This window comes from Phaethon aethereus (genome assembly GCF_964289735.1).
Source record: "Phaethon aethereus genome assembly, chromosome: 10".
Lineage (NCBI taxonomy): Eukaryota > Metazoa > Chordata > Aves > Phaethontiformes > Phaethontidae > Phaethon > Phaethon aethereus.
In genome coordinates this window covers 751,150-773,971 of record NC_138586.1, presented here as the reverse complement: position 1 = coordinate 773,971, position 22,822 = coordinate 751,150, and the positions used below count along the sequence as shown (strand labels likewise).

The window sequence follows — 22,822 nt, the reverse complement described above, 5'->3', positions numbered from 1 at the left end:
GCTGTCTGCTGCAAGTCTTGAAGATGACTCTCACGGAACGAAGCCAGCTGTCAGAATGGAAGTCGCTTCAACTGCTCGTATGTGATAAAAAACTGACGGGAACATCAAGGAATTGTGCCAAATACATAACGCAGCTGCAGCGGGCCTGCCTGGCAAGGCAAGGCAGGTAGAGCATCAGCACAGTACAGCTGAAGACCAGCGTGGGGAAGCCCCTCTTCCAGGCAGCATAAACTCATCTGTACAGGTAGAAGTGCGAGCTGTGGGACAAGAGCTACCAGGAGAGCGAAGAGACTGACCCAGACGCAAACTGACCCAGGCTGGCCTAGACCATTGAGAAAGGGAGGTGGCTCTAACCCCAGACTGGGACTGCTTTAAAATAAATTATGCACACCCAATTTCAGAGGGCGAGAAGGATCTAGTACAGCAACACAGCAGCACTGGTTCTGCAGAGCCAGTACCTGTCCCGGAGCAGCAGAACATTCTCCAGGCTTCCGTCACAGAACAGGAGCCGATCCAGAAAGTGCAGCATCTCCAGGAGCTCAGGCCAAAGGGAAAGTCTCAAGCCAAGCACTTGAGAGCACTCACTCTACAGGAAACCACCCGTGCTGCTGCACTGGAAGTCCCTGCACTGGCCACCTATAGAGCTGCTGGAAGCAGCAGTCACAGCCAGTGGCATTTCTGGCACTTGAACCAGCAGCAGCCACATCACAGCCTATGTCCAAGAAGGACAGGGAGTCCGCTTTGGGCCGCCACAGGGAAGACAAAGAGGTGCCTGCTCTGCACTTTACAGCTTGGTTTTCCCCTGCCTGTCCACACCCATGACCTCCCAGCAGCACACTGAAGGATACAATGATGTTCCAGGGACCGAGCCGAAGCCAGTTGGGCCAGAAACCTTTATAGAGTGCAAAGAAGCCCTCGCTCTTCCATGTCTGGGAGGAGAGAAGAGACAGACCAATTATGAGACACGCCTGGTCCATGCTCTGCCCATCTCCCCAGTGCCACATGTGATATGAGCCTTTACAGCTGCTGCAGTAAGCAGACAGGCCAGCGGAGACGCAGTTGTGTGAAGTGTCGTTTATATATGAACCTAATTACACTGCACCACTGACAAAGTTCTGTCCCATAAAGTTGTGAGGATGCTCAAGCTGATGGTGACCTCAGGAAGTGACTCTAGGCCCTTCTCTGGTTTGTCTGAAACACTGACAAGCACTTTCTGTTGCCGTCGAATCTAACCGCTCATATCAGTGGCATGTGGTGCTGGAATCTGGCCAGCCTCCTAAAGACAGGGATTTGCCCACTTCTCACCTCCTTACCTTCACAAGGCCATCCAGAGTGCCCTTATAGAGCTCCGTGCTGCCCACTATTGCCCGCTGGTTCATCATCCGCGTCCGCACCACGTCCACAGGGTTGGAGGCAATGGCCCCAGCCAGCCCACAGGTAAAACTGGAACTATATACACCCCAAAACAGGAGAGAGGAACACCTTTGAACACGGCCATTCTGGCTTAGATAGGCCTTGACATAAGCACAAGAGAGTATCTTTCACTGGATATTACAACAGGCATTTAGCAATTAGCATTAGCTGCACCCAGCAGACAGGCAGAGGCAGGAACCCTACCACCTCAGGACCCCAGAGAGCTAGGGGAAGGGAAACACTCAGCTTTGTCTAATCAAGGCCCTCATCAAAGCCCACTGCTGGGTCTCCACAGGCGCATCCTGCAGTCCAGCAAGCGTCTCTGGGTGCTGTCAACATGACACAGACCTGAAGGCAGCCTCTTGGAAGCGCACATCCTTCACACCAGAGCAAACGTTTCTTCAGGGCGGGGAAGGAGGGAGGAAGAACAAAGGCAGCAAGAGGGAACATGCAGCTGCTTGTCTCCTCCCTCCACGTATGGTCTAGTGCTTGTCACCTTCAGCCCACAGCAGGCAAACCCAACAGAAGCACTGCAGCACCTCCAGCTAAAGTGTCTGCCAGAAGAATAGGAAAATGTAGATGAAAAAAGACTTTGGGAGGTCTCTAACCCTCTCTAACCCAGCTCAGAGCAGGCTGACTTCAAAACTTCGTCAGATTGCTCAGGGTCTTGTCAGCTTTGCGAGTCTCTGTTCATCTCACAAAGCTCTTACAGCAACAGCTGAAAGCTGACAGTGTCTGCACAGATGAGGACCTAGGACTGGAGCAGCTCCTTCAACTGATTGCTACGGGTAGCTGCGCACCCAGAACTGCTGCCTCGTCCATACTAGGGCACAGACACAGAGCAACAGCATTTCTGGTCACCAGCGAGCTGAAATCAAGCCGACATTTCACATCACCAAAGGATTTCTGCTAGACTCCTTCTCCAGGGAGGTCTCTCCAGGTATACTCACTGGTCATTCGGAGCTGATACAGTCGATACAGCAGATCCCTCAGAAGTACCAAGCCTGTTCCCTGCAGCTCCAGTGCACTTGTTCTATAAACAGCTCTCATCCCAAATCCCACCTTGCTCCTCTGCTTCACACAGCCCTGCCAAGTCTGGAGAGTGCAGCAACTGCAGCAAATACTCACACAAAGTGGGCAAAGATGGTGTCACCCATCAGGCCTGACAGAATTAAGTGCTTCTTGGTGATGTCGTAGACTGGCAGTTCCACCCCGACCACGATGGCGGCTCTCTGAGCTGTTGGGACAACACCCTGCAGAGCACAAACATCAGTCACAAGTGCAAACTGCTGCCTGGGGACTGCCACTAGTATAACATCTCTCCCCAGCTTCCTTTGCTGACAGTCTGCCGGGTATCCTCCTTGCCCTATCTTGCAGCTGTAGCCCTTCAGGCAGACCATCTCACCATCTTCCAACTTTACTCCAAAGCTAAGGAGTACTCCCCCACCCTGGTGGTGTTACCGCAGCTAGATTAACTACACGCTGCTTCTCTCCTCCCAGCACACGGGAATCAGGCTATAATCCACTCATCTCCCCCACTGAACAGTACCCACCAATTTCAATACCAGAAAAGATCCTGCACCACAAAAGCAGCTGCTTAAGGAGCAGGTGGGGCTCCAAGTCCTCCTTGCTACACAACAGCAGAGAGGACGCTTTGCTAAGGTTTTTGATTTAGGAGGTTTTCATGTATTAAAAGAGTTGGACAATGTCCCAGGACATTGATCTGGGAACTGGCAAGACAATTACTGGAACAACTATAAGTGTAGGTAAGAGGAACCAGCTACCTTCTGTCTGAGAACCATCCCAGCAAACCCCTTATCAGGAACCAGATAAAAATAGGTGCAAATTTGTATTGGCTTGGAGAACAAGGAGAACATGGCAGCAATGTGGAGTTGGGCCATTTCGCAGAAACTGTAACATCATCCAAGTAGTTCAGGGAGACCCATGGTGTCATGAGAGAGTTCCCTGGTCACTGGGACTGGGAATGATCCTTCAGTGTGGCCAAATTATGAGCCAGCCCATCAGGACAACCAGCTTGCTTACCACACAAAACCAAGGCAACTGTAAGTAAAAGTACTCTTCAGGTTTATGGCTCCTGCTGTCTCCATCCCACTGTGCTAATGCAGTGCCTGACAGTCTCCTCCTGGGTTCCCGCCTTTACAATTCCTGGGTTACAATCCTGGCACAGCCAGCTCAAACATACCCCCGAGATGAACGTCAGAACTGGTAAGCACAAACATCTTTGCCTCAACGTGAGGGAAGGCTGGAGGGAAGAGACAGTGGTTGTCACAGACCAGAAAGCAGCGAGACTAGCTTGATCATTGGAATCCACCTCGAGACTGACCTGTCTCTGCACTGTGTCCCATCTGCAGCACACAGAGGGTTTAATTTTTTTTCTAGTCTCTCTTCCCCTCTTGTGTTTCTTTGTCTAGAGAGCAGAAATAATCTCAAAGTGAATACTGTGTCAACACTGGCAGCTGATTGACTCCTCTTCCTCTTCCCACACAGGATACTGCAACAGCTATCTTTCTGTAAAAGATTTCTGTGACCATAAGAGGGAGAAATCGGACTGTTGCCTGGAAAAAAGCACTGGGATTCTGTAGTTCCCCACCTGACCTCGCAACTCCACAGACTGCTGGATAACTGAGCATATGGAAGACTTGTAATGGAAGCGCAAAGTGAGGTTCACCAACAAAAGCTGAAGAACCACTGCTAAAATCCAAACTGTAAAGCTTGAGCACAGGTAACTCTCATCTGTCTTGAAGCCCGAGAGCCTTACATCACCAGCTTCCCCAAAAGCCACCACTCTGTCCTACTCTTTGCACACTCAGAGGACAAGTTTCAAGGATTCTAAGACTGGGTAGGTGGGTGCACAGGGCAAGATTGTCCTTCTGGAACTTCAGAAAGTTTCTGAATGTCATTAGTGTCCCTCAGATTACTTGAAAGAATTCCTCTTTCTCCATGTGAGGAGGTGCTCAGCCACCCATATTCAGAGGGAGGCAAATTGCCCTGCTTACTGCTTGCAGGGTCACCCCCCACTGACTCCAAGATACACCAGGCTGAGCGTCCTTCCCAAGGCAGACCATGGAGAGGATCCAGCCCCCAGCGCTGGTCCATTCAAGGGACACTCACGTATGTGAAACTTTACGCACACCAGCTTCAGTCCTGGAAACCAGGTCTGCCTGGCCCAGCGCTGATACTGCCATAGCATAGACCAAATCTCCAGCACAGAGGTGCTTCTGTTTGTCCGGTAACCAGAAGCAGAACTTTGCGACTACCCTTGATTCACAGTTCTCTTCAAGAGCTGCACCCAGGTGTAACAAACAAGCTGACGAAGCTGTTAGTTCTGCTACCAGTGGGGAGGTTCCAGCAGCCGGTGCTCACCCTCCAGAGGCCCCGGGTACCCTCCTGCTGGTAGATGTCGATGAAACTGCCAATCATGCCACCCTGGAATAAGCTGCCTTGAGCTTGCATTCGAATCTGAAAGAAACGCGAGAGTCAGCAGGACGACGTCCGTGCCTGCCCAGGAGGGCAGAGATGCCAGCTCAGCGGACCTTCTGGCAGAACGAACAGAGCAACTCAGAGCAGACGCCGCCATCCCCGTGCCCTCTCCCTGCAAACCATGCAGCAAACGATGATGGCAGGCAAGGAACAGGGACAGAAACAGGGTGGAAGCACAGTGCGAAACTCAGACAAGACAGAGGAGTGACAGGTGAGGCCTTCCCGCTCTTAAAGATGTCCAAGAAAGTTGATCTACACAGGGAGAAGCATGGGAAAGTTCTCCAGGCTCTCTTTGCTCAGAGCAGAGCTACCTTGATCCCAGTAACCCCGCAGCAGGGAACGGAGGGGACCAGGCAGTACCTGCTGGGCTCTGGTCACTCCAGGTAACAGGTAGGACTTTGCGGCAGCAAAGCACAGTACAGTGACCGAAGGGAAAGGAGCCGAGAAGATCTGATGCCCAGCTGGCTACCACCCCCCTCACCCCGTTAAGATAGCACAGCCCCTACCCCTTGCCATAACAGATTTCACAACCTTTAAGAGCTGCATGTTTAAAAATCTGTTTATCGCTCTGGGCTTCTGCTCCTATTCATAAAACACCCAAATTAGCAGAACTGATACCAGCAGTGGCTCAGAGAGCACCTCACCGCAGCTGGGAGAGACGCATCTTCACCGGAAAGCAGCAGCTTCTACATGCCAAATCACAGCCAGCCAGGAGCTGTCTCTGGCCAGGTACAGTACTTACCTTCAGCACATCTGTCGGATTGGCAATTGCAGAGGAGATCACTCCTGAAACCACTCCGCAGATTACATTGATTAGCAACGTTTCATCTGCAATCAAGAAAAGAAAGTCAGATCCTAAAGATCCAAAGAGAAGATACACAGATTGTACTGAACAAGCAAGAAGCTCTGGGAAGAGCAGAGAAGCTCAGTTCGCAAATCACACGGTGAAGCTGCATGAGCAGAGGCTGGCCAGCTACCATCAGCTCATGGCAGATCTGTCCCCACACCTGCCAGGGACAGAAAGCAGCAGCTGAAACACTCAGCAACACGCTCTCGGACTTCTTACTGAAGAGTCTAGCTGATCAGACCAGAAAAAGACTGTGATACAGGAAAATCTTGAACAATTATCTGAGATTTCAGTATCCAGTGACGCATTTCTCATGATGGAGACAAGCCAAGACAGAGGAAGACAGAGAGGGACAACCCAACACTTCTCAAGGCAATCTGATACCAATTTGGTTTGATCTGAAGCCCCAGCTGGCCGCACTCAGAATATGCAGCCACCTTGAGAAAAGAGAGAATAGGCGACCCAGGCAGAGAAAGTTAGATGCAATTAGTTCCAGGGGGTGGGTGGAATAATCCAAGACTTCCAGGCCCAGTATTAGGGTGGTGGTTATGTTGGGAAAAGGCACAGCCCTTTGCTGGTACTGACCACAGCACTTCCCAGAGGAGACCAGGCCACTGGCTGCCCCAGGCCTGTAGGGAGACAAACATTCAGACAAGGGTACTCACAACTGGAAACACTGCAACAGCCAGCGAGGGGAGACGCATGGGCCAGCGTACACATGCAGAAGCAGGCACAGGGAGAGGTGTTACTGGAGAACACGAAAGCCCCTGGAAGCTGTACTTCCGAGTCCTCTCGCTGGCCTGCGGACCAGCGTGGCCAGCCCACCTCGCTTTCCCAGTTCGGAACAGTGTTACAACATTCACTCGTGTCACACCAAGGTTTAAAACCACACACGTGGATCTCGGTGCTCCTTCAGTGAACACCTACCAGACTTCTGCTGCTGCACTCTCAAGGTAGGAGCTGCAGAGGCCCTGTCCTCACTGCCAGAGGCGCACAGCTCGGAGCGCTGGCAGTATCCCATCCCTGTGGCTGGAGCCAAAGCCAAGGAGCTGGACAGTACAATTTCTATCCAGATGTGCCACATTCAGGCACGAGGACTCAAAGGCTCCAGCAGGAAGACAGGAGAGACTGGCTACTGAAGCTTTCAAGCCATGTACCACATCTGATGTACAGATGGGACATGACATCTTCCCTCAGACTAATCAGAAAGGAGTGCTGAGACTGGGTCAGCGACACCCCTTTTTTTTTTTTTTTTTTTGACTCTGACATCACAAAACAGAGACAACGGCTGGGGAAAGGACAGACCTGGCTGGAGGGGGAGATGTTTGGCTAGGGTCTGCAGGCAGTGGCAAGCACAGTGAGATTCACGTCTGTATTGAAAGCTATCCTTGCCATTACTGTACAAAAAACCCACAGGACGAAGTAGCAAGAACTCCATTGCTGTGGGAATCTATAGCTAGGAAGGACAGAGAAAGGCATGTGCAAAACCACACAGCACAGAGAGCACGAGGCTTCACACCGCAGCTCTGGTGAGAGGAGAAGGGCCTGTACCGACATGTTTACTGACACTGACCTTCCATGCGATCTACAAACAGCCGCTTCAAGCTCTGGTAAATGCCGATCTTTATGGTGCCGTAAGATGCCTGTCTCAGCAACGCAGGGGCGATCCTGAGCGGGGGAACAAATGAAACCATTGAACCCTGCCAGCACGGTGGTCACTGCAGGCCCAGCACAAGTCACTCCCCATCAGCCTCCAAACTGCAAAGGGCAGAGCTGGGGCCAGGCGTGTCCCTGCCACGGCTCAGAGGCTCCCAAGAAGCCCAGCTCCATCAGGCACCCAGGATAACAACCCCGAGTGCCTGAGAAGCACCTCGGATTGCCCCCACGCACCCTCCCGTGCAGGAGGCTGGCACCCACGCAGCCCTTGGCCTTGCCAGGCAAACGTTTGCTCCCCACCTCGGGAAAACCAGCAGTCTCCCGGCTGCAGCAGCACTGCTGCCCCGGCCCCCTGCTCTCCCTGCGGGCCTCAGGGCCGGCCAGGATCCCGGGGGCTCGCCGCGGCGGGGAGCCTGTCCCGCCCGGAGCTTACCCCGAGTAGAGAGCGCGGCCGCCCTCCTCACGGCAGATGCGGAAGAGGGCGTGGAACATGCCGCGGTACCGGACCTCTCGGAACCGCGCATCGGCGCTCTGGCCCTGCACCTGCAGGCGCGTCTTGGTGAGGTCCACGGGGAAGGTGCCTGCGGGGAGAAGCGGCCGTCAGCGCCCCGCCGGCCAGGCCCGGCCCGGCCCGACCCGGCCCGGCCCCCCGCCGCCTCACCGAACTCGGCCACGATGGAGGCGAGCCCACCGTACACGAAGGGTTTCCAGTTCAGCGCGGACATGGCATGGCGGGGCGGCGGCGCCCCGGCCGGAGCCCTGCCTGGCCGCTTGCGCCCCGACCCGGAACCGGAACCGCGGGGCGGCACGCGCAGGCGACGAGCGGGGTGGACGCCCCCTGCCGGCCCCGGACAAACCCGCCCGAGTCCGTAACGGGTCCTGCCGGGAGTCGCATTTCTCGTAGCGACCAGCCCCGGCTAAACCCCGTCCCTCGCTGGGCCCCCCCGTGCCGCACCCAGTGCCCGCGGTCTCCCGGCCAAGTCAGCCCGGACACGGCGGCAGAAACACGCCCCCCACCCCGCTGGTTCCCCGGAGATGGAAATGCTGCTCCCAGGGCGAGCTGCTCGTTAACAGGGCGCTTTTATTAGAGAGGTATTTAAAACCGAACAAAGCAACACAGCAGCGCATCTCCTGGCATCTGGCACCGAAGCCAGGAGACGCACCGGGTGGGCTCAGGGGCTGCAGCCAGCGGGTGAGGCCAACAAGACAAAATGGGTTGTTCCCTGCAGCGTGAGAGGGGGACGTCCCCCCAGGAGTGACAGGACTGGGCAGTTTTGGGAAGGAGAGCATACTGCTGCTCCCCGTGACCACCTCCATGCCACAGCGCAGTGTCCCGTCATGCCCACAAGTCCTAATGCTGCAAGGAGGCAACAAAAGTCACGCCTTGGTCCGCAGCCCTGTCCGAGGACAGAATGAGAAGCCAAGTGGAAGCTGTTGAGGGTGAACGGTCCAGCCGCGGTGCCCCCAGAGGTGCGGGGAGGCTCCGCGCGGGTGTTCGGGCAGGCTCGGGGCCCATCTCAGCCCCCGGAGTGCTCACCCCAGGGCTCAGCAGCGGCTGGAGCCTCTCACGGAGCCCCGCTCCCTGTGCCTGTGATGGGGCTCCCTGGCGCCACGCTCCCGGGATCTGCCTCCCTCAGGACACTCTTCTCGCCGGCTGCTTTGCCCGTCGCCCTTCCTGCCAGCATCCTCTCTCTTTTCCCTCTCTTCCCACAAACCACTTTGTCCCCTCTGGTCCTGGCAGCTCTTTTCCCCTCTTCTCTCCGAAACCCTCTGGTGCCTCCGCTCTTCCTCCTCTCGCTGCGTCCTGCTCACAGGCTTCTTCTCAGAGCCCTTCCAGGGCTGCTGGCTCCCGCTAGCGTAGCGCTCGTAGCCAGGGTCCTCCTTCTCCTTCTTAATCTTGATTCTGGGGTGCGCCTCCTCCACCGACGACACCTGCTTCACAGCCTGTGAGCTCTGCTTTTGCCGCTCCTGTCTACTTTTCTCCTTATCTGAAATACAAGGTGCATCTTTCAGGATGGACAGTCCTGCAAGCATCACCTCAGCTCCCCAAGCTCTGCCCAGTACCGTGGCACGTTTCCAACTCCCCTCCCATTTTAAGTTCTCCCCCCTCCACCCAAGCTTCACAGCCTGTTTACCCCCAGAGAGATCCTGTTCCACTTTCAACCCCAACATCTTTCTCCTCCAGCTTGAGCCATCCTTCTTTAGCACTCGCCACGTCATATTCTTGCCAGCAAGGTGGTCCTCGGGCACCTCAACACAGCCATAATACCGAGCGCCTTCCTTTCATTCTCTTTTCTCAGTAACATCCACGCAATAAGAATACCGTGATCCGCTCAGCGGAAATTCTCTTCTCCAGACTCAGCAGTTCTTTTCCCTCTTTGCTCTCCTTTGCCCCTCTCATTTTTGTGCATCTGCTTGGTGCTCTGGAGCGACATCTTGTCCCCACCCTTAGTTTTATTGTCTATTTTCTTTCCTCCAACCCTCCTCTCAAACTAGGACTCTAGCCTCACTGACACACCCCTCTGCCCCATGCTAAGGCCCCATCCACCCCGCATCCTCCTCCATGCAACACGGCACTGAGCTCCTCTCTTGGTGGGGTCTCAAACCCTGACAGCGCAAGGGCTCAGATGTAGCTACGCGATGGCCACCAATACCTGCTGCTAATACCTGTCCGCCACAGGCGGAACGCGGCTGCAGGAGGGAAGGTTCCTCTCCGTGACACGCCATCAGCTCCAAGCCAACTTCAGAAGAAGCAACACCCCCACCCCACAGTCACCACACCTAAGGGGCTCATCTTGGGAGCCACAACCCACCTCGGGTGGATGCTGCCTGGAAGTCGTTAGCAAGCCACAGTAAGCAGCTACTACTGCAAGACACTGCTTCTAGCACTCCGCTGCCTCTGACAGGGGTAACTTTTCGAGATCTCTGCTGCAGAGATGGAAAAAATCCTAACAGCTTCTTAAAAATCCATCAGTACAGCTGCACGGGCGGTCCTTTACGTGGCATGTTCATTCAAGTTCAATTTGGATGTACTCTGCATCTTTCCATTTTCTTCTGACAGATGTAGAGCAACAAATCCTGCTGTGTCCACTGAGAACAGGAGGTAGTCAGGCATGCGGGATGGTGTAACTTACGCTGCATTTTTAGGTCTACTTTCATAGAATCACGGAATAGTTGGGGTTGGAAGGGACCTTTAAAGATCATCTAGTCCAACTCCCCCCCCTCTACCCTCTTTGGCTTCAGTTTCCAGCCACAGAATCTCACCCAGATCTGGTGTTACATTCTGTTCAATCCAGTTATCTCACGTAGGCCGCACAACAGTCATTCCATACACCTACAGCACTCTAGCCCTACAGTAGCAGCAGCTACATTTTAAGACTAAGTGATACTTAGTCTTTTGGTGCCTTCCCTCGTGCCATCCCCCACAGTGCTGCTCCCCTCTGCAGTAACCTCGCAGCCTGGCAGGCTTTTTTCCAGGAAAAATGCTATTATTGTCTGCAAGATACAGCTCTTCAGAGGCTGGGGGAGAACATTCACAGGTAAGGGCTAAATACAGGCACTCAGATACCCCTCAGGCAATCACAAAGTAAAGCCTAGATGCTAGGGCTGTGGCTCTTTTCAAGAGCACACCCGTCCGTGGTGTCCCCCCGAGCAAAGGGCCCTTGCGAGGCTGAGGGCTCTGTGCAGACATTCCCACCTGGGGTCAAGATTGGCAGGAACACACCTCACCTTTTTGCTTTTTTAGGAGCACATCATCATCTTCCGACAGGGAATCAGATGATGTATGAGATGGTGTTTTAACTCCACAACCCTTTGCATGGAGAGCTTTTGTGACTTCATCTAAGTCATCCGAGTCTTTGGGGGGACGATAGTTGGCCACGTGGTCCACTCGAATCGTCCTTCCTTTGATCTATGAGAGGAGTCATGCTGTTAGCGAAGGCACAGACCAGCGACCCATGCTGTCAGGGCTCCTGTGAAGTAGCACCTCGGGAGCCACCACGGGCAGGCAGGGCTGCGTCTCAGGGGGCTTCACTCACCTTGATCCCATTGAAGTTGTCAACAGCGAGAATGGTGCTCCTCTGGTCCTCATAGCACAGAAAGCAAAAGCCTTTGGACTTTCCAGTCTTCTTGTCCCGCACCAGGTTAATGTTGACGACCTCCCCGTACCTGCAACACACTCTTAGCACCCGAGGCAGCGGCAGGGGTGCGGCGGGCCCGGGGGGCCGCGGCACTTACTGCGAGAACACGCAGATGACATCCCCCTCCGTCAGCTCGTAGTGCAGCCCGCCTGCGGGGAGAGGGAGAAGAGGGACGGGCGCACCGGCATGGCGCGGGCGCGGCCCCCCCACAGCCCCCCGGCCCGGCTCATACCGACGAAGATCCAGGCGCTGTCCTTGTACTCCGCGTGCCACGAGACCGCCTCCTGCACGCCCAGCTCCGCTTCCCGCGCGTTCAGCTCGTTGATCAGCTTCACCTTCGTCAGGGGGCTGGGGGCGAGGGTACCGTCAGCACCGGGAGCGGGGGACGGCCGGGCCGGGCCGGGCCGTCCCTCCCTCCGCGCCCCGCACACTTACTTCATGGCGGTGGCGCCGCACACTGCGCATGCGCACCCACCGCCGCGCATGCGCGCCTCCCCCACCCCGGTCCTCCCGAGCCGAGCTGGGCCGAGCCGCGCAAAGCAACAGCCAGAGCTGAGTGGAGCCGCAGAGACTTTATTGGGATGACCGTGACAGAGGGCGGCGGGAGCCCCGCTCAGCACGGGCAGGAGTTTCTGCCGTTGGCGTGGTGCGTTGGCTCCAGCCTGCGGGCCTGGCCCGGCCGCCCCTCCAGGTCCCGGCAGAGCAGCGACCGCTGCACCTTCAGCCGGCAGGCCAGACACATGAAAATGGCGTCCACGTTCTGGCTTTCCTTAGGGTCCTTGGCCGAGGTCTCAAACAAAAGCATGTTGTGAGCGTCGGCGAACTTCAGGGCCATGCTGGATGGCACTTGGATCAGTTCTTTCAAGTCACACTTGTTCCCAACGAGCACCCTGGGGACAAGGGGGGGCACTGCGTGCCCGTTGCACTCCTCGATCCACATCTTGAGGTTGGTGAAGGAGGTCATCTTTGTGACATCGTAAACGAAGACGACAGCATGCACATTACGGTAGTAATGCTCTACCATGCTCTTCCGAAACCTCTCCTGGCCAGCCGTGTCCCACACTTGCACCTAGGAAGCAAAGCAGACAAGAGAGAAGGCTACAGGAGCACTGAGTGTCCACCCTGGGGCAGGGCCTGCTGCTGGAGGCGTAGGCTGCCTTGTTGAACTCCCTGCAGGGAGGTGCTGGAGGACTTTGCGCTGCTCTGTCTTTGCCAGCAATGCCATAGCCGTGAGGCAGGGCGCAGGCAAAGCGAGCCTTGCAGGGAGGGGCCATCTCTTAGTAGATGAACCGGGGTTGATGGAGGAGTCACACAAGCTTTTGGGTCTATGCGGACAGTGCCCAAGGCCATATAGGCCAGTGGTTGTATAATTCAACCAAGCAAGGCCAACTCATCTAGCAACAGAGATCATAAGTCAGCACTTTCATTCACTTTCAATATTCACAGGCAAGTACAAGGCTCTGAACAGCGTATCCCATTCTCAGCCACTGCAGCTGATCCTATATATTCAAGAGAATTGGTAGCACACTTTTCAGCAAGAAAAGTCCCTGCCTGATGACTTACCTGACTTTGTAACACCTTGCCAGGCAGCCCTCCTACAGCTCTCTGCTGCTGGACTGCTCCCTGCTTCTCATCCTCTTCCTGATGCACTTGACCACCATCCCCGTGACAGAAACGAACTGCACAAAGCACTTCTCATTTCACAAACATTCGTGCGCCAGATCAGGACATTTGTCCACCTAATCCTACACCATAAAAGAGAACCCCGAGAGTTACACAGTGGTATGTACAGAGGAGTCAGGAGTCAGATGAGGAGGGGGAGCCACCCTTTGTGTGAGAGAGCAGCAGGAATGGATGCTCTCTCAAGCAATTCTGAAGAGAGAGCTCTTGGGAATGGGTGAGGAGCCAACTGAGAGCTTGTGGGTGAGGATTAAAGAGCAGACCGATATGGGTGACATTGTAGTGGGTGTCTGCTATAGGCCGCCTGACCAGGAAGAACAAGCGGATGAGGTGCTCTGCAGACAGACAGGAGCAACCTCATGTTTACAGGGCCTGGTCTTCGTGGAGGACTTCACCCACGCCAACAGCTGCTGGAAGGAGAACACAGCAGGGTGTAAGCAATCCAGGAAGTTCCTGGAGAGCTTTGATGACAACTTCCTGACCCAAGTGACAGAGGAGCCAACAAGGTCCTGGGCTGGATGAGCAGACAGTGAGAAGCACTGGAAACTGGCTGAACGTTGAACTGGGCCTAGAATGCAGTGATCAGTGACACAAAGTCTAGCTGAACACTGGTAACTAGCAGTGCACCCCAGGGGTCAATACTGGGCCCAGTCCTGTTCAACATCTTCATTAGTGATCTGGATGGTGGGGCAGATTGCATCCTCAGCAAGTGTGCGGATGACACCAAACTGGGAGGAGTGTGGATAGAATGTGAGATGGTTGTGCTGCTATCCAGAGGGACCTCAGCAGGAGAAACGCGCCAAAAGGAACCTCATGAAGTTCAACAAAGAGGAGTGCCAAGTCCTGCCCCTGGGGAGGAACAACTCCAGGCACTGGTACACACTGGGGACCACCCAGCTAGAAAGCAGCTTTGCAGAAAAGGACCTGGGGGTCCCAGTGGGCACCAGGTTGAACATGAACCAGCAGTGTACCCTGGCAGCAAAGGCAGTGAATGGTATCCTGGGCTGCATTAAACAAAGTATTGCCAGCAGGCCGAAGAAGGTGATCCGTCCCCTTCATTCAGTGCTGGTGAGGCCATACCTGGAGTGCTGTTGTTCGGTTCTGGGCTCCCCAGTACAGGAGAGGCATGGACTGGTGAGAGTCCAGAGAAGGGCCACGAAGATAATGAAAGGACTGCAGCACCTCTCCTATGAGGAAAGATTGAGAGACCTGGGATTGTTTAACCTGGAGAAGACTCTGGGGGGCAAATGTTACCAACATGTATATACCTGAAGGGAGACTACAAAGAGGACTGAGCCCAGGTCTTTTCAGTGGTGCCCAGTGACAGGACCAGAGGCAGTGGGCACACACTGAAAGACAGGAGGTTCCCTCTGAACATCAGGAAACACCTTTCACTGTGAGAGTGACTGAGCACTGGCACAGATTGCCCAGGAAGTTGTGGAGCCTCCACCCTTGGAGATATTCAAAAGCCACCTGGACATGGTCCTGGGCAATCAGCTCTAGGTTGCCCTGCTTTCAGCAGGGGGGTTGGAGCAGAAGACCTCCAGAGGTCCCTTCCTACCCACTCTGCGCTGTTAGTCTGTGATTCTGTGAGTTCTGCTGGCCCTTGTAAGTAATGTCTTGAAGCCTGGAACTGGCAGTTTCTGAACAAGCATGTGTGGTTAATCCAAACCACCCTGTACCCCACAGAGACAGTGCCTGCCCCAGCATCTTTCAGAGTGGAAAAATACTGGCAAAGAGCTGCTGCTCATTCGTTTCCCTGCCAGTCTCTCCTGGGCTGTTCCATCTGGGCTCTCCCACCTCTCACCTCCCCTCTTGGATGCACGGTCCCAGGAAAAGGCCAGTTTGCTGCACTGCCTCCCACTCCTGCCTGCTGGAGCACAAATAATATCTGAAGGTAGAAAACCTGGCAATGTTTTCCAGCTAATGGCAGTAAGACAGACTTCATGCCAGCCTGCACTACAGCTTACAACACTGCAGCTATGTGGTGTTGGATGGAGGCTGGGGAAGACAAGGGGAAAAATAAGCACCTCTCCTCTTAAAGGAGAAAGAAATGTTCACGGACAGTTTAAAAGCACAACTAAAGTTCTTGCCCACTGATAGTAGCTCTAATTTTATTGTGACTAGTCCTCAACTTTTGATCACCTATCTGCCAGCAAAATAGCAATATTTGCTTCTTCCAGCAGTCAGTCGTACACCCAGATGGCTGTCAGTGCTGATCCACCTAACCGGGCAGGCCCAGCTCAGCTGCAAACTGTGCTCTCCAGTCTGTTTCCTGCTGTTGATCTGCAGATCTGCTCTGACACATCAGCCAGAGCTCTTCGGGTTTGGGCTGATGCTTTTCTTACAGGTACCATGCTGGCCTTTGTACAGCAAATTTGTCCTATTCTAGTTCTGCTGAAATTGCACCCTCCCAGCACCTGCTAACAGAAGTCCTCAGCATTAATACCACAGCCGCCAAGCCCACTGCAACCAGCTCGTGTGAGCTCCTGGCCTTCCAGCCTACAACCATCTGCTCCCCCCAAATCACACTGCTTTCTGTATGCAGCTCCTTCCCCCAGCTCCCTGCAGCTTTGCCTCTCTTTTGGTCCAGCGTCTGAGGCTGGAGGCCACCCTGATGCTTTGCAGGCCGTTACGCTGGGTGTCAGGAGGGCAGGACAGCAGTGTTCCACCCCAAGCTATCATTTCAGACTACCTGCAGACTCAAGCAAACCGCATAAATCGTGACAGCGCAGCAGCGACGGGTTCAGAAAAGCGTCCCCACGATGCAGGGATGAGCAACCTTCCCCCGTTCCCCTCTCTAGAGTTGGGCCGAAAACAGAAAAGCCCCCGAGAGGCATTTGGGGCGCAGAGAGGCAGACCCGGGGCAGGACAGGGCAGGGGCGGGCTGCCGGTGCTGCCGTGGCCCACCTTGATGCGCTCCCCCTCGATCTCCACTGTCTTCTCGCGGAAGTCCACGCCGATGGTGGCCTCGGTCTTGTCGGGGAAGGTGCCCCCGCAGAAGCGGAAGGTCAGGCACGTCTTGCCCACGTTGGAGTCTCCGATCACGATGATCTTGAAGATGCGGGTCTGCACGTAGGGCTCCAGCGATGAGTCGGGGCCCGGCGGCCGCCCGCCGCCGCCCGCCGCCATCCCGCACCGCCCCACGCCCCGGCTGCGGCACCGGCACGGCCCCGCCCCACGCCCCGGCTACGGCACCGGCACGGCCCCGCCCCACGCCCCGGCCCCGCCCCACGCCCCGGCAGGGAACCACCTGCCGCCCCCGCCAGGCCCGACGCTGCGGGACTCGCCTGGGCACGGGGGCGGCACGGCACCGGGGTGGGCCCCAGCCCCCGGCCAAGCTAGAGGCCCGGGGACGCGCAGGCCCGGCGGCCCTGGCACCTTGCCGGCTGCCTGCCCGTGCAGGCAGACGACCGGCAGGGCAGCGACACTGGTCACCTCCTGGGGGCCAGGGAGACCAGCCCAAGGCCAGTGGTTGGAAGCAGGACCAGAAACTGCAGGACAGAAACACCCACACGCTCAGAAGCTGAGAGACACCAACATGCTCACCCTCACCACAGCTGGCCGTGCCAGAAAGACCCTTTTTGTGGCCCTTGGGTTTCAGGTGTGTGCCCGTCAGCATGCAGAAGAGCCCAGTGCAGGCAGCACAGTGGGTGCTCCAGCATGGGTGGCGATGCCCATGGCGGTGGTGGCAGTGGGATGTGTTGCAGCTCCTGCTAGAGCAGAGTCGGGCCTCCAGCCCTTCCCCCTGGCTTCCTAGGGTTGCGACAGCACTTCAGCTGCCATCAGCATCAGAGATGATTGGGAACGGGCTGGAGTCTCTCCTGTCCCCATCATTCATGGGTGGAGCAGGGCAGCAGGCGCCTCTGCCCATGCTGGGAGCCAGCACAGATGGCGTGAGGGCGGGGAGATCTGCAGCCTGAAGGATGCATGCAGCGATGGCAGAACAAGGGGCACCAGGTAAAACTGTGCAGAGGAAGAGGATCTCCACCGCAGGAGTGGGCTAAGGGGACCTGGCTTTCTTCTCACAGGTAATCCAAAAAGGGCCAGACAGCGTGCTGCAGCACAGGGAGGGTATCGTAGAGAACCACAGGGGCAACAGGAGGGAGAAGCGGCATGGTCTGCCCTTCCCTCTGCTGCCCCCAGAGAAACCCACAGTGCTCTGAGGGGGCTGCACTGCTCCTGCTGCCCCTGCTGACACAGCCCAGGTGACCCCAGAAGAGATCACAGCCACCTAAAATGGGCCCCTGATGAAGAGTGCTGCAGTGCAGGTACTCGATGGGAACCAGAGGAGCCACAGGCTGGGAAGGATTTACCAGAGGTCCCCAAGTGATCACAACTGCCCCAGGGCATCAGTGCCCAGCTGCCTGCTTCCTGCAGCACTGAAATAAAACAGAGGGTGCAATAAACACACAGCAGGCAGAAAAGCCTCATAAAGTTGAGTGTAGGCCTGAAACACACCCCTCCTTTCCAATTCTGCTCATGTCTGCAGGTCTATGGAGCTGACAGAGACCACCTGTTTGACCACTGAACCATCCTGTCTCACTGGACTGCCGCCGGTATAAAGCAGTCACACAGAAGGGATCCTCTCCACCAAGGCTCACATAGTTTTGGCCCATAAAGGAAGCTCAGCTGATGGACCCAACAAATCCATCCCCAGAGATGTTACCAGGAAACCATTTCTGACTACCCCCAGCTACTTCTGGCCTGGCCAGAAACCTGTGGGGCAAAGTCAAGATGAGGACACCAGCTGCAGAACTGCCGCTCAGCCCTCTCCCGGCATGAGTAGAGACAACACTGAGAAGGCCTCAGGAAAGACCCTTTCTTTCCTCACAGGTAGTTCGATCCTCCTGGAGACTCAGCCTGAATGCTAGCCTGAAGAAGGATTCCTGGAGTGAGCAAGCAAGTTGGGAAGTTGCTGTGTCTGGAGGAGACTGCTGAGCAGACTGGCTGCCACATTCATGTTTAAAATGCCCTCAGCAGAGCACCTGACCCACTCCTCACATCAGCAAAGACAACATAAAGGGGCCAGGACACAAGATATAAGACACAGGCAAGAGGGCTGTCTAGCAGAGCCCCAGGACTGCACAGAAAGAGTTTCCTATTTTAAGGGGATAAATATTTGCCTCAGCTGCCTTTTATGTCACATAAAACACATCAGGGAAAAAAAGCAGCAATATTCAAACCCTAGGCTGTGTCTTTAGTTCATTCTGTTACCAACTTAGCTACTTAGGTGTTCCTTCAATGGTGTTACCCAAGAAGCTTTCCTAGCTCAGCCCCGCATATGCAACCAGTCTGCCCGAGCATGTCTGCTTCCCACGCCTGACAGAGACCTATGCCAGTCACCTAGGCAGGACAGCACAGCCCTGCCCAGTCTGGCTTTCCACTTGTCCACTTTATACCACCACCAAGAGATGGGAGGAACATGCTTTTAAAAAAACCAACATTTTCTGGGAGTTCCTGGGGAGGGGGAAGCGGTATTTACAGAAGCCATTTGTCAGAGGCTAGAGCTTCTTGGTTTCTATCTGATGCCGTCTTTACTTCTCTAGTTTGTGAAATAAAATGCCGGTGTCAGGTCCAAGCTGCCTCCCTTCAAAGGGACATGGCTTCCCACTGTAGCGTGGCAGAAATGTCAAACTTGAGAGACCTCTCTCTTCTGGCTCAACAGCCAGCCTGGAAAGCAACTTGTCTGCAATGTGCGGGATCACGGGCTGCAGGAGAGTCCCATAGACACGCAGGCATTCCAGAGTAACATGGATGATGGTGTCAAGCCAGAGCTGCTCTGCAGGGTCTTTTCGGTCAAGTTTCCAAGGCCTGTGTCTCTGGAAGAAACTGTTGGTCTGCCTTACGCACAGGACAATACATTCTAAAGCCTTGTAGATCTGGAAACCTTCAAAATAACTAGCCACCTGCAGAGGCAGAGAAGCCACTGATGCCACAAACTCATAGTCTTCAGCAGAAGCCCTACCCATGCCTTTTGTCTCCCTGTAATCCAAGACCTTTGGAAAACAAGACTCTGAGAAACAGGGGTAAGTGTTGCTGGGGTTAATGCTGAGGGCTGTTGACCGATTCAGAAGCCCTCCAAGCGCATCTGCCAGTTCTGAATTCACAAGCTTAACAACCTTCTCATCATAATAGTCACAATCCCGCTCAGGTACACCCTGCCTTAGCAGGAAGTACCGAAATCCATCTACTGTGTACTGTCTGATACAAGCAAAGGGGTCAATCACATTGCCCAGGCTTTTGGACATCTTCTGCCCACGGACAGTCCAGTGGGAGTGCACAAAGATTCGCTCGGGGGGAGGCAGACCTGCTGCCATCAGCAGTGCTGGCCAGTAGACAGCATGAAACTTGAGGATGTCCTTGCCCACAACATGGTGCACGGCAGGCCACCACTCACCATGTGTCTCAGGGTAGCCCACCACGCTCAGATAGTTCACCAGGGCATCTACCCATACATAAATAGTTTGTGTTGAGTCACTGGGGACAGGGATACCCCACTGCAGCCGGCTTCTCTCACGAGAGACGGACAAGTCTGGCAAGTCCTCTTCCAGCCAGTGGAGCACACGCTGGTAGAAAGGGTCAGGGGAAATGGCGTGTGGGTTGTCCTGGAGCCACTTCCGCAACGGATCCCGGAATGATGAAAGCCTGAACATATAATTCTCTTCTTTGGTCCAGTGCACCTGAGCAGGCAGAAGAGAAAAGAATTACGGCCCAAATGCTCTGCAAAGAGTTTTATGCTTTGCACACAGCATTCTCAGCATGGAGTTCACCGCACGCTCCCTCTGCATTTGGGTGTGCAGCCCCTGGTATCTATGACTAGCGGGAACTCTCTCCTAAGACACCGCCTCCCTGGGTTCCCCAGGGCAACAGTAAGGATTTAGGCACTTGGGATGGTTCAGCACTCCGCTTTTAAAGAAGCTCATGCCCCCAGGGAAGGAATACCTTTCTACCTGCCAGATTTATGTGTCATCAGGCAAGAATTAGGGAGATGAGAACATGCTTTCTTAAAAACATAGTTTTGCAGTAACAGTAGAAAATCATGAAAAGACAAAATGACATTGTTAATTACTGCCTTACTAACAACCCTGGTGCATGCCTTTGCTTTTTTCCTAGGTGCTATGTTCCTCTTTTTCCCCAGTTTAAGCATTAGTGCATCTTAGTTGCTAACTTTGTTAGCCTACGTGAAAGTACTAACAGCACTTCTCCCACACACTTACAATTCATTAAACGACACATTTAGCTAAATCAAGTAAAACTTTGTGGGTTGATATGGTATGACTGAGCTGTGTAAAGGCACTCAAGAGATCTATGGCTAGATCAAGAATTCTTACCTTTTAAAGCTAAGTAAGGCTTTAAGATGAGGAAGTATAGACTTTGGCATCACACAAGAGTTTCAGTTTCTAGCACCAAATCAAACAACTTCTGACTGAGACAGAAAGTGCCTCACTCTCAACACAAACAGTAAAGAACCTACCACAACTCAAGCTCAGATACCCTAAGGAATAATTTGTCCTAGTGGCACGAAACTGCTTTCAACTGTAGTTGGATTTATCTAATTTCAGTAACAGACAGCAGCAAATACTACCTTTGCTTACTTCATTAGAAGGTCACCCCAAAAGAAATATTATTCCCTACACAAATAAGACACCAGAAGTATGGGGTTTATGGCATGTTGTAAACTACCCCTTTTCCTTCACAAAACCCTCAAGCAACAAACTGTCTCCTTCTGGTTGGAGATAAACACCTACCATCTTTTCTACCCCCTTGCAAGATCTTCTTTGCACCATGCACGCTACCATTTCTCTTGAACAGTTTGATATGCAGCTAAGGCAACTAGCTGTTCTCACGGTATGTTTGACTTTGAAGCCTACTGACTCTATTTTAGATCTGAAGAATGATTTCTCTGCCTAGAAACATATGTTTTCCCCAACTATGTTAGGTGTTTTATCAAGAGATATTATTTGCCAACATACCCCTTTCTGTGTGAACCAACACTCCTATGCCCCAGCCTCACACAAATATCACAAGAGCATAACCTCTGCTTAGCTCTAAACCATGACTACCTGCAACTGCTGGATTGAATCATGTAACTCCTTCCGCCTTACAGAAAACGCAGTGGCAGAGAGACTCTTGGTCAGGTACTACACTCCTGGTTGCACTGCTATTCGGTCATCAGACCAGGCAGATGATGTTACGGTGTTTTACGTAGGGCCAAAACCTATGTAACGAGATTGATGAAAAGTGTCCTGAGGCCAAACTGAACTGCCTCACAAAATAGGTCTGAAATGCCAAACACCCAAAGAACACCTCAGTTATAAACACCTTTAGCCTTCTGCACAGCTAACTTTTCATCACTGCTTTAAAACACTGTTTCCAGGCCAGCAGCCTGTGGAACCCTGCAGCAGCTGAATCCTTCCCCTGGCCCATGGCTGAAATTTGCATCTGCCAGTTGGGGTTTTGGCAGCTCTCTCTTGCATAGCCACAGACCATTATAAACACAAAAGATACACTCTATGAAATGCAGGTGACTCTCAGCTGATGTGAATTACAAAAGGCTACAGTAAGCATTAAACACCCGCAAATCTGGCCAGACCAGAGCAACAGGTGAGTGCGCAGTGCTTCTGCAGGAGTAGCTGCCCTTGACCAAGGCGGTGTAGCTGCCCATTACCTGATGGCCAGTCTCCAAAGACACCTTGCATGGGCGTCCCTGGGCATCCCTGCACTCGGCGAGCTGGCTCTCTGTCAGGAAGCACTCCTCGGGAGTGCAGTACCAGCCCTCGTAAGACCCTTTGTAGAGTGCTCCACCGTCCCAGAGCGCGCCCCAAAAACGATGCACGGCTCGCTGGTGGCGGGGCTCACTGGTGCGGGTGAAGTCAGTGAAGGAGACGGCAGCCTGGGTCAAGGCCTGGTGGAAGAGGCCTGAGACCCGCTCGCAGAGCTCCGGGGGCGACGTCCCTGCCGCGGCTGCGGCCTGCTGGATCTTTAGCCCGTGCTCATCGGTCCCTGAAACGGCAGAGAGGTCGAGGTGTCGCACAAGCCGTGGGGAAGGCGCGCGGGTGCCGACCCCCACGGCGCCGCTGGGACACGGGGGCCTAGGGATGAGCTTAAGGACACCAGGAAGAGGGATAGCCGGGGGTCAGCCCCGGGGGAGGTGAGCCAGCCGTGGGGATGAGCTGGAGGATGCGGGTCAGGCGAGGGGCCGCGGCGCCCGGCAAGCCCATGCTCACCCGTGGAGAGGCGGCCCGGGCCGGCCCCGCGGAGGCCGCGGTGGCGATGCAGCGCGTCGGCCAACAGAGCGGAATAGAGGTGCCCGATGTGAGGCGGCCCGTTAGCGTAGAATATAGGCGTAGAGAGCAGGAGGCGGCGGCCGGGCCCGGTGGCAGTGGCAGCGGCACGGCAGAACACGGACGGGAGGCAGCACAGCGGCTGCAACATGGCGGCACCACCACAGAGAGAGCGGCGCAGAGGGACCGCCCGGAAGAGCCTGCGGAGGCGCGGCAGCGGCGGCCAATGGGGAGCGGGCGCCGGCGCATGCGCCCTGCGGGCGGCGGTGTCGGGCCGGCAGGGCCGCGAGCGGCGTTAG

General features: G+C 54.7%; 4 protein-coding genes across 4 annotated transcripts; all 4 read right to left on the bottom strand.

The window, feature by feature from the left end:
• Positions 1-50: 50 nt before the first annotated feature.
• SLC25A14 (solute carrier family 25 member 14) lies at positions 51-8,142 on the bottom strand (the record flags this gene model as incomplete). Its single annotated transcript, XM_082004282.1, has 9 exons — positions 51-92; positions 849-929; positions 1,314-1,449; positions 2,542-2,666; positions 4,798-4,893; positions 5,657-5,742; positions 7,335-7,429; positions 7,851-7,998; positions 8,079-8,142. The coding sequence occupies 9 exons, from the start codon at positions 8,140-8,142 to the stop codon at positions 51-53; spliced, it is 873 nt and encodes a 290-aa protein (XP_081860408.1).
• An 820-nt stretch (positions 8,143-8,962) lies between these two features.
• Positions 8,963-11,996, bottom strand: RBMX2 (RNA binding motif protein X-linked 2; the record flags this gene model as incomplete). Its single annotated transcript, XM_082004158.1, has 6 exons — positions 8,963-9,405; positions 11,147-11,327; positions 11,455-11,584; positions 11,654-11,705; positions 11,789-11,904; positions 11,992-11,996. 6 exons carry the CDS (start codon positions 11,994-11,996, stop codon positions 8,963-8,965), a joined length of 927 nt encoding a protein of 308 aa, XP_081860284.1.
• A 173-nt stretch (positions 11,997-12,169) lies between these two features.
• Positions 12,170-16,368, bottom strand: RAB33A (RAB33A, member RAS oncogene family; the record flags this gene model as incomplete). The annotated part of the gene is made up of 2 exons (XM_082004129.1): positions 12,170-12,625; positions 16,147-16,368. The coding sequence occupies 2 exons, from the start codon at positions 16,366-16,368 to the stop codon at positions 12,170-12,172; spliced, it is 678 nt and encodes a 225-aa protein (XP_081860255.1).
• Positions 16,369-18,773: 2,405 nt separating this feature from the next.
• Positions 18,774-22,803, bottom strand: MARS2 (methionyl-tRNA synthetase 2, mitochondrial; the record flags this gene model as incomplete). Its single annotated transcript, XM_082004157.1, has 3 exons — positions 18,774-19,919; positions 21,908-22,242; positions 22,467-22,803. Coding segments are annotated over 3 exons (1,818 nt in total), but the record flags the coding sequence as incomplete, so codon positions are not given.
• Positions 22,804-22,822: the final 19 nt, after the last annotated feature.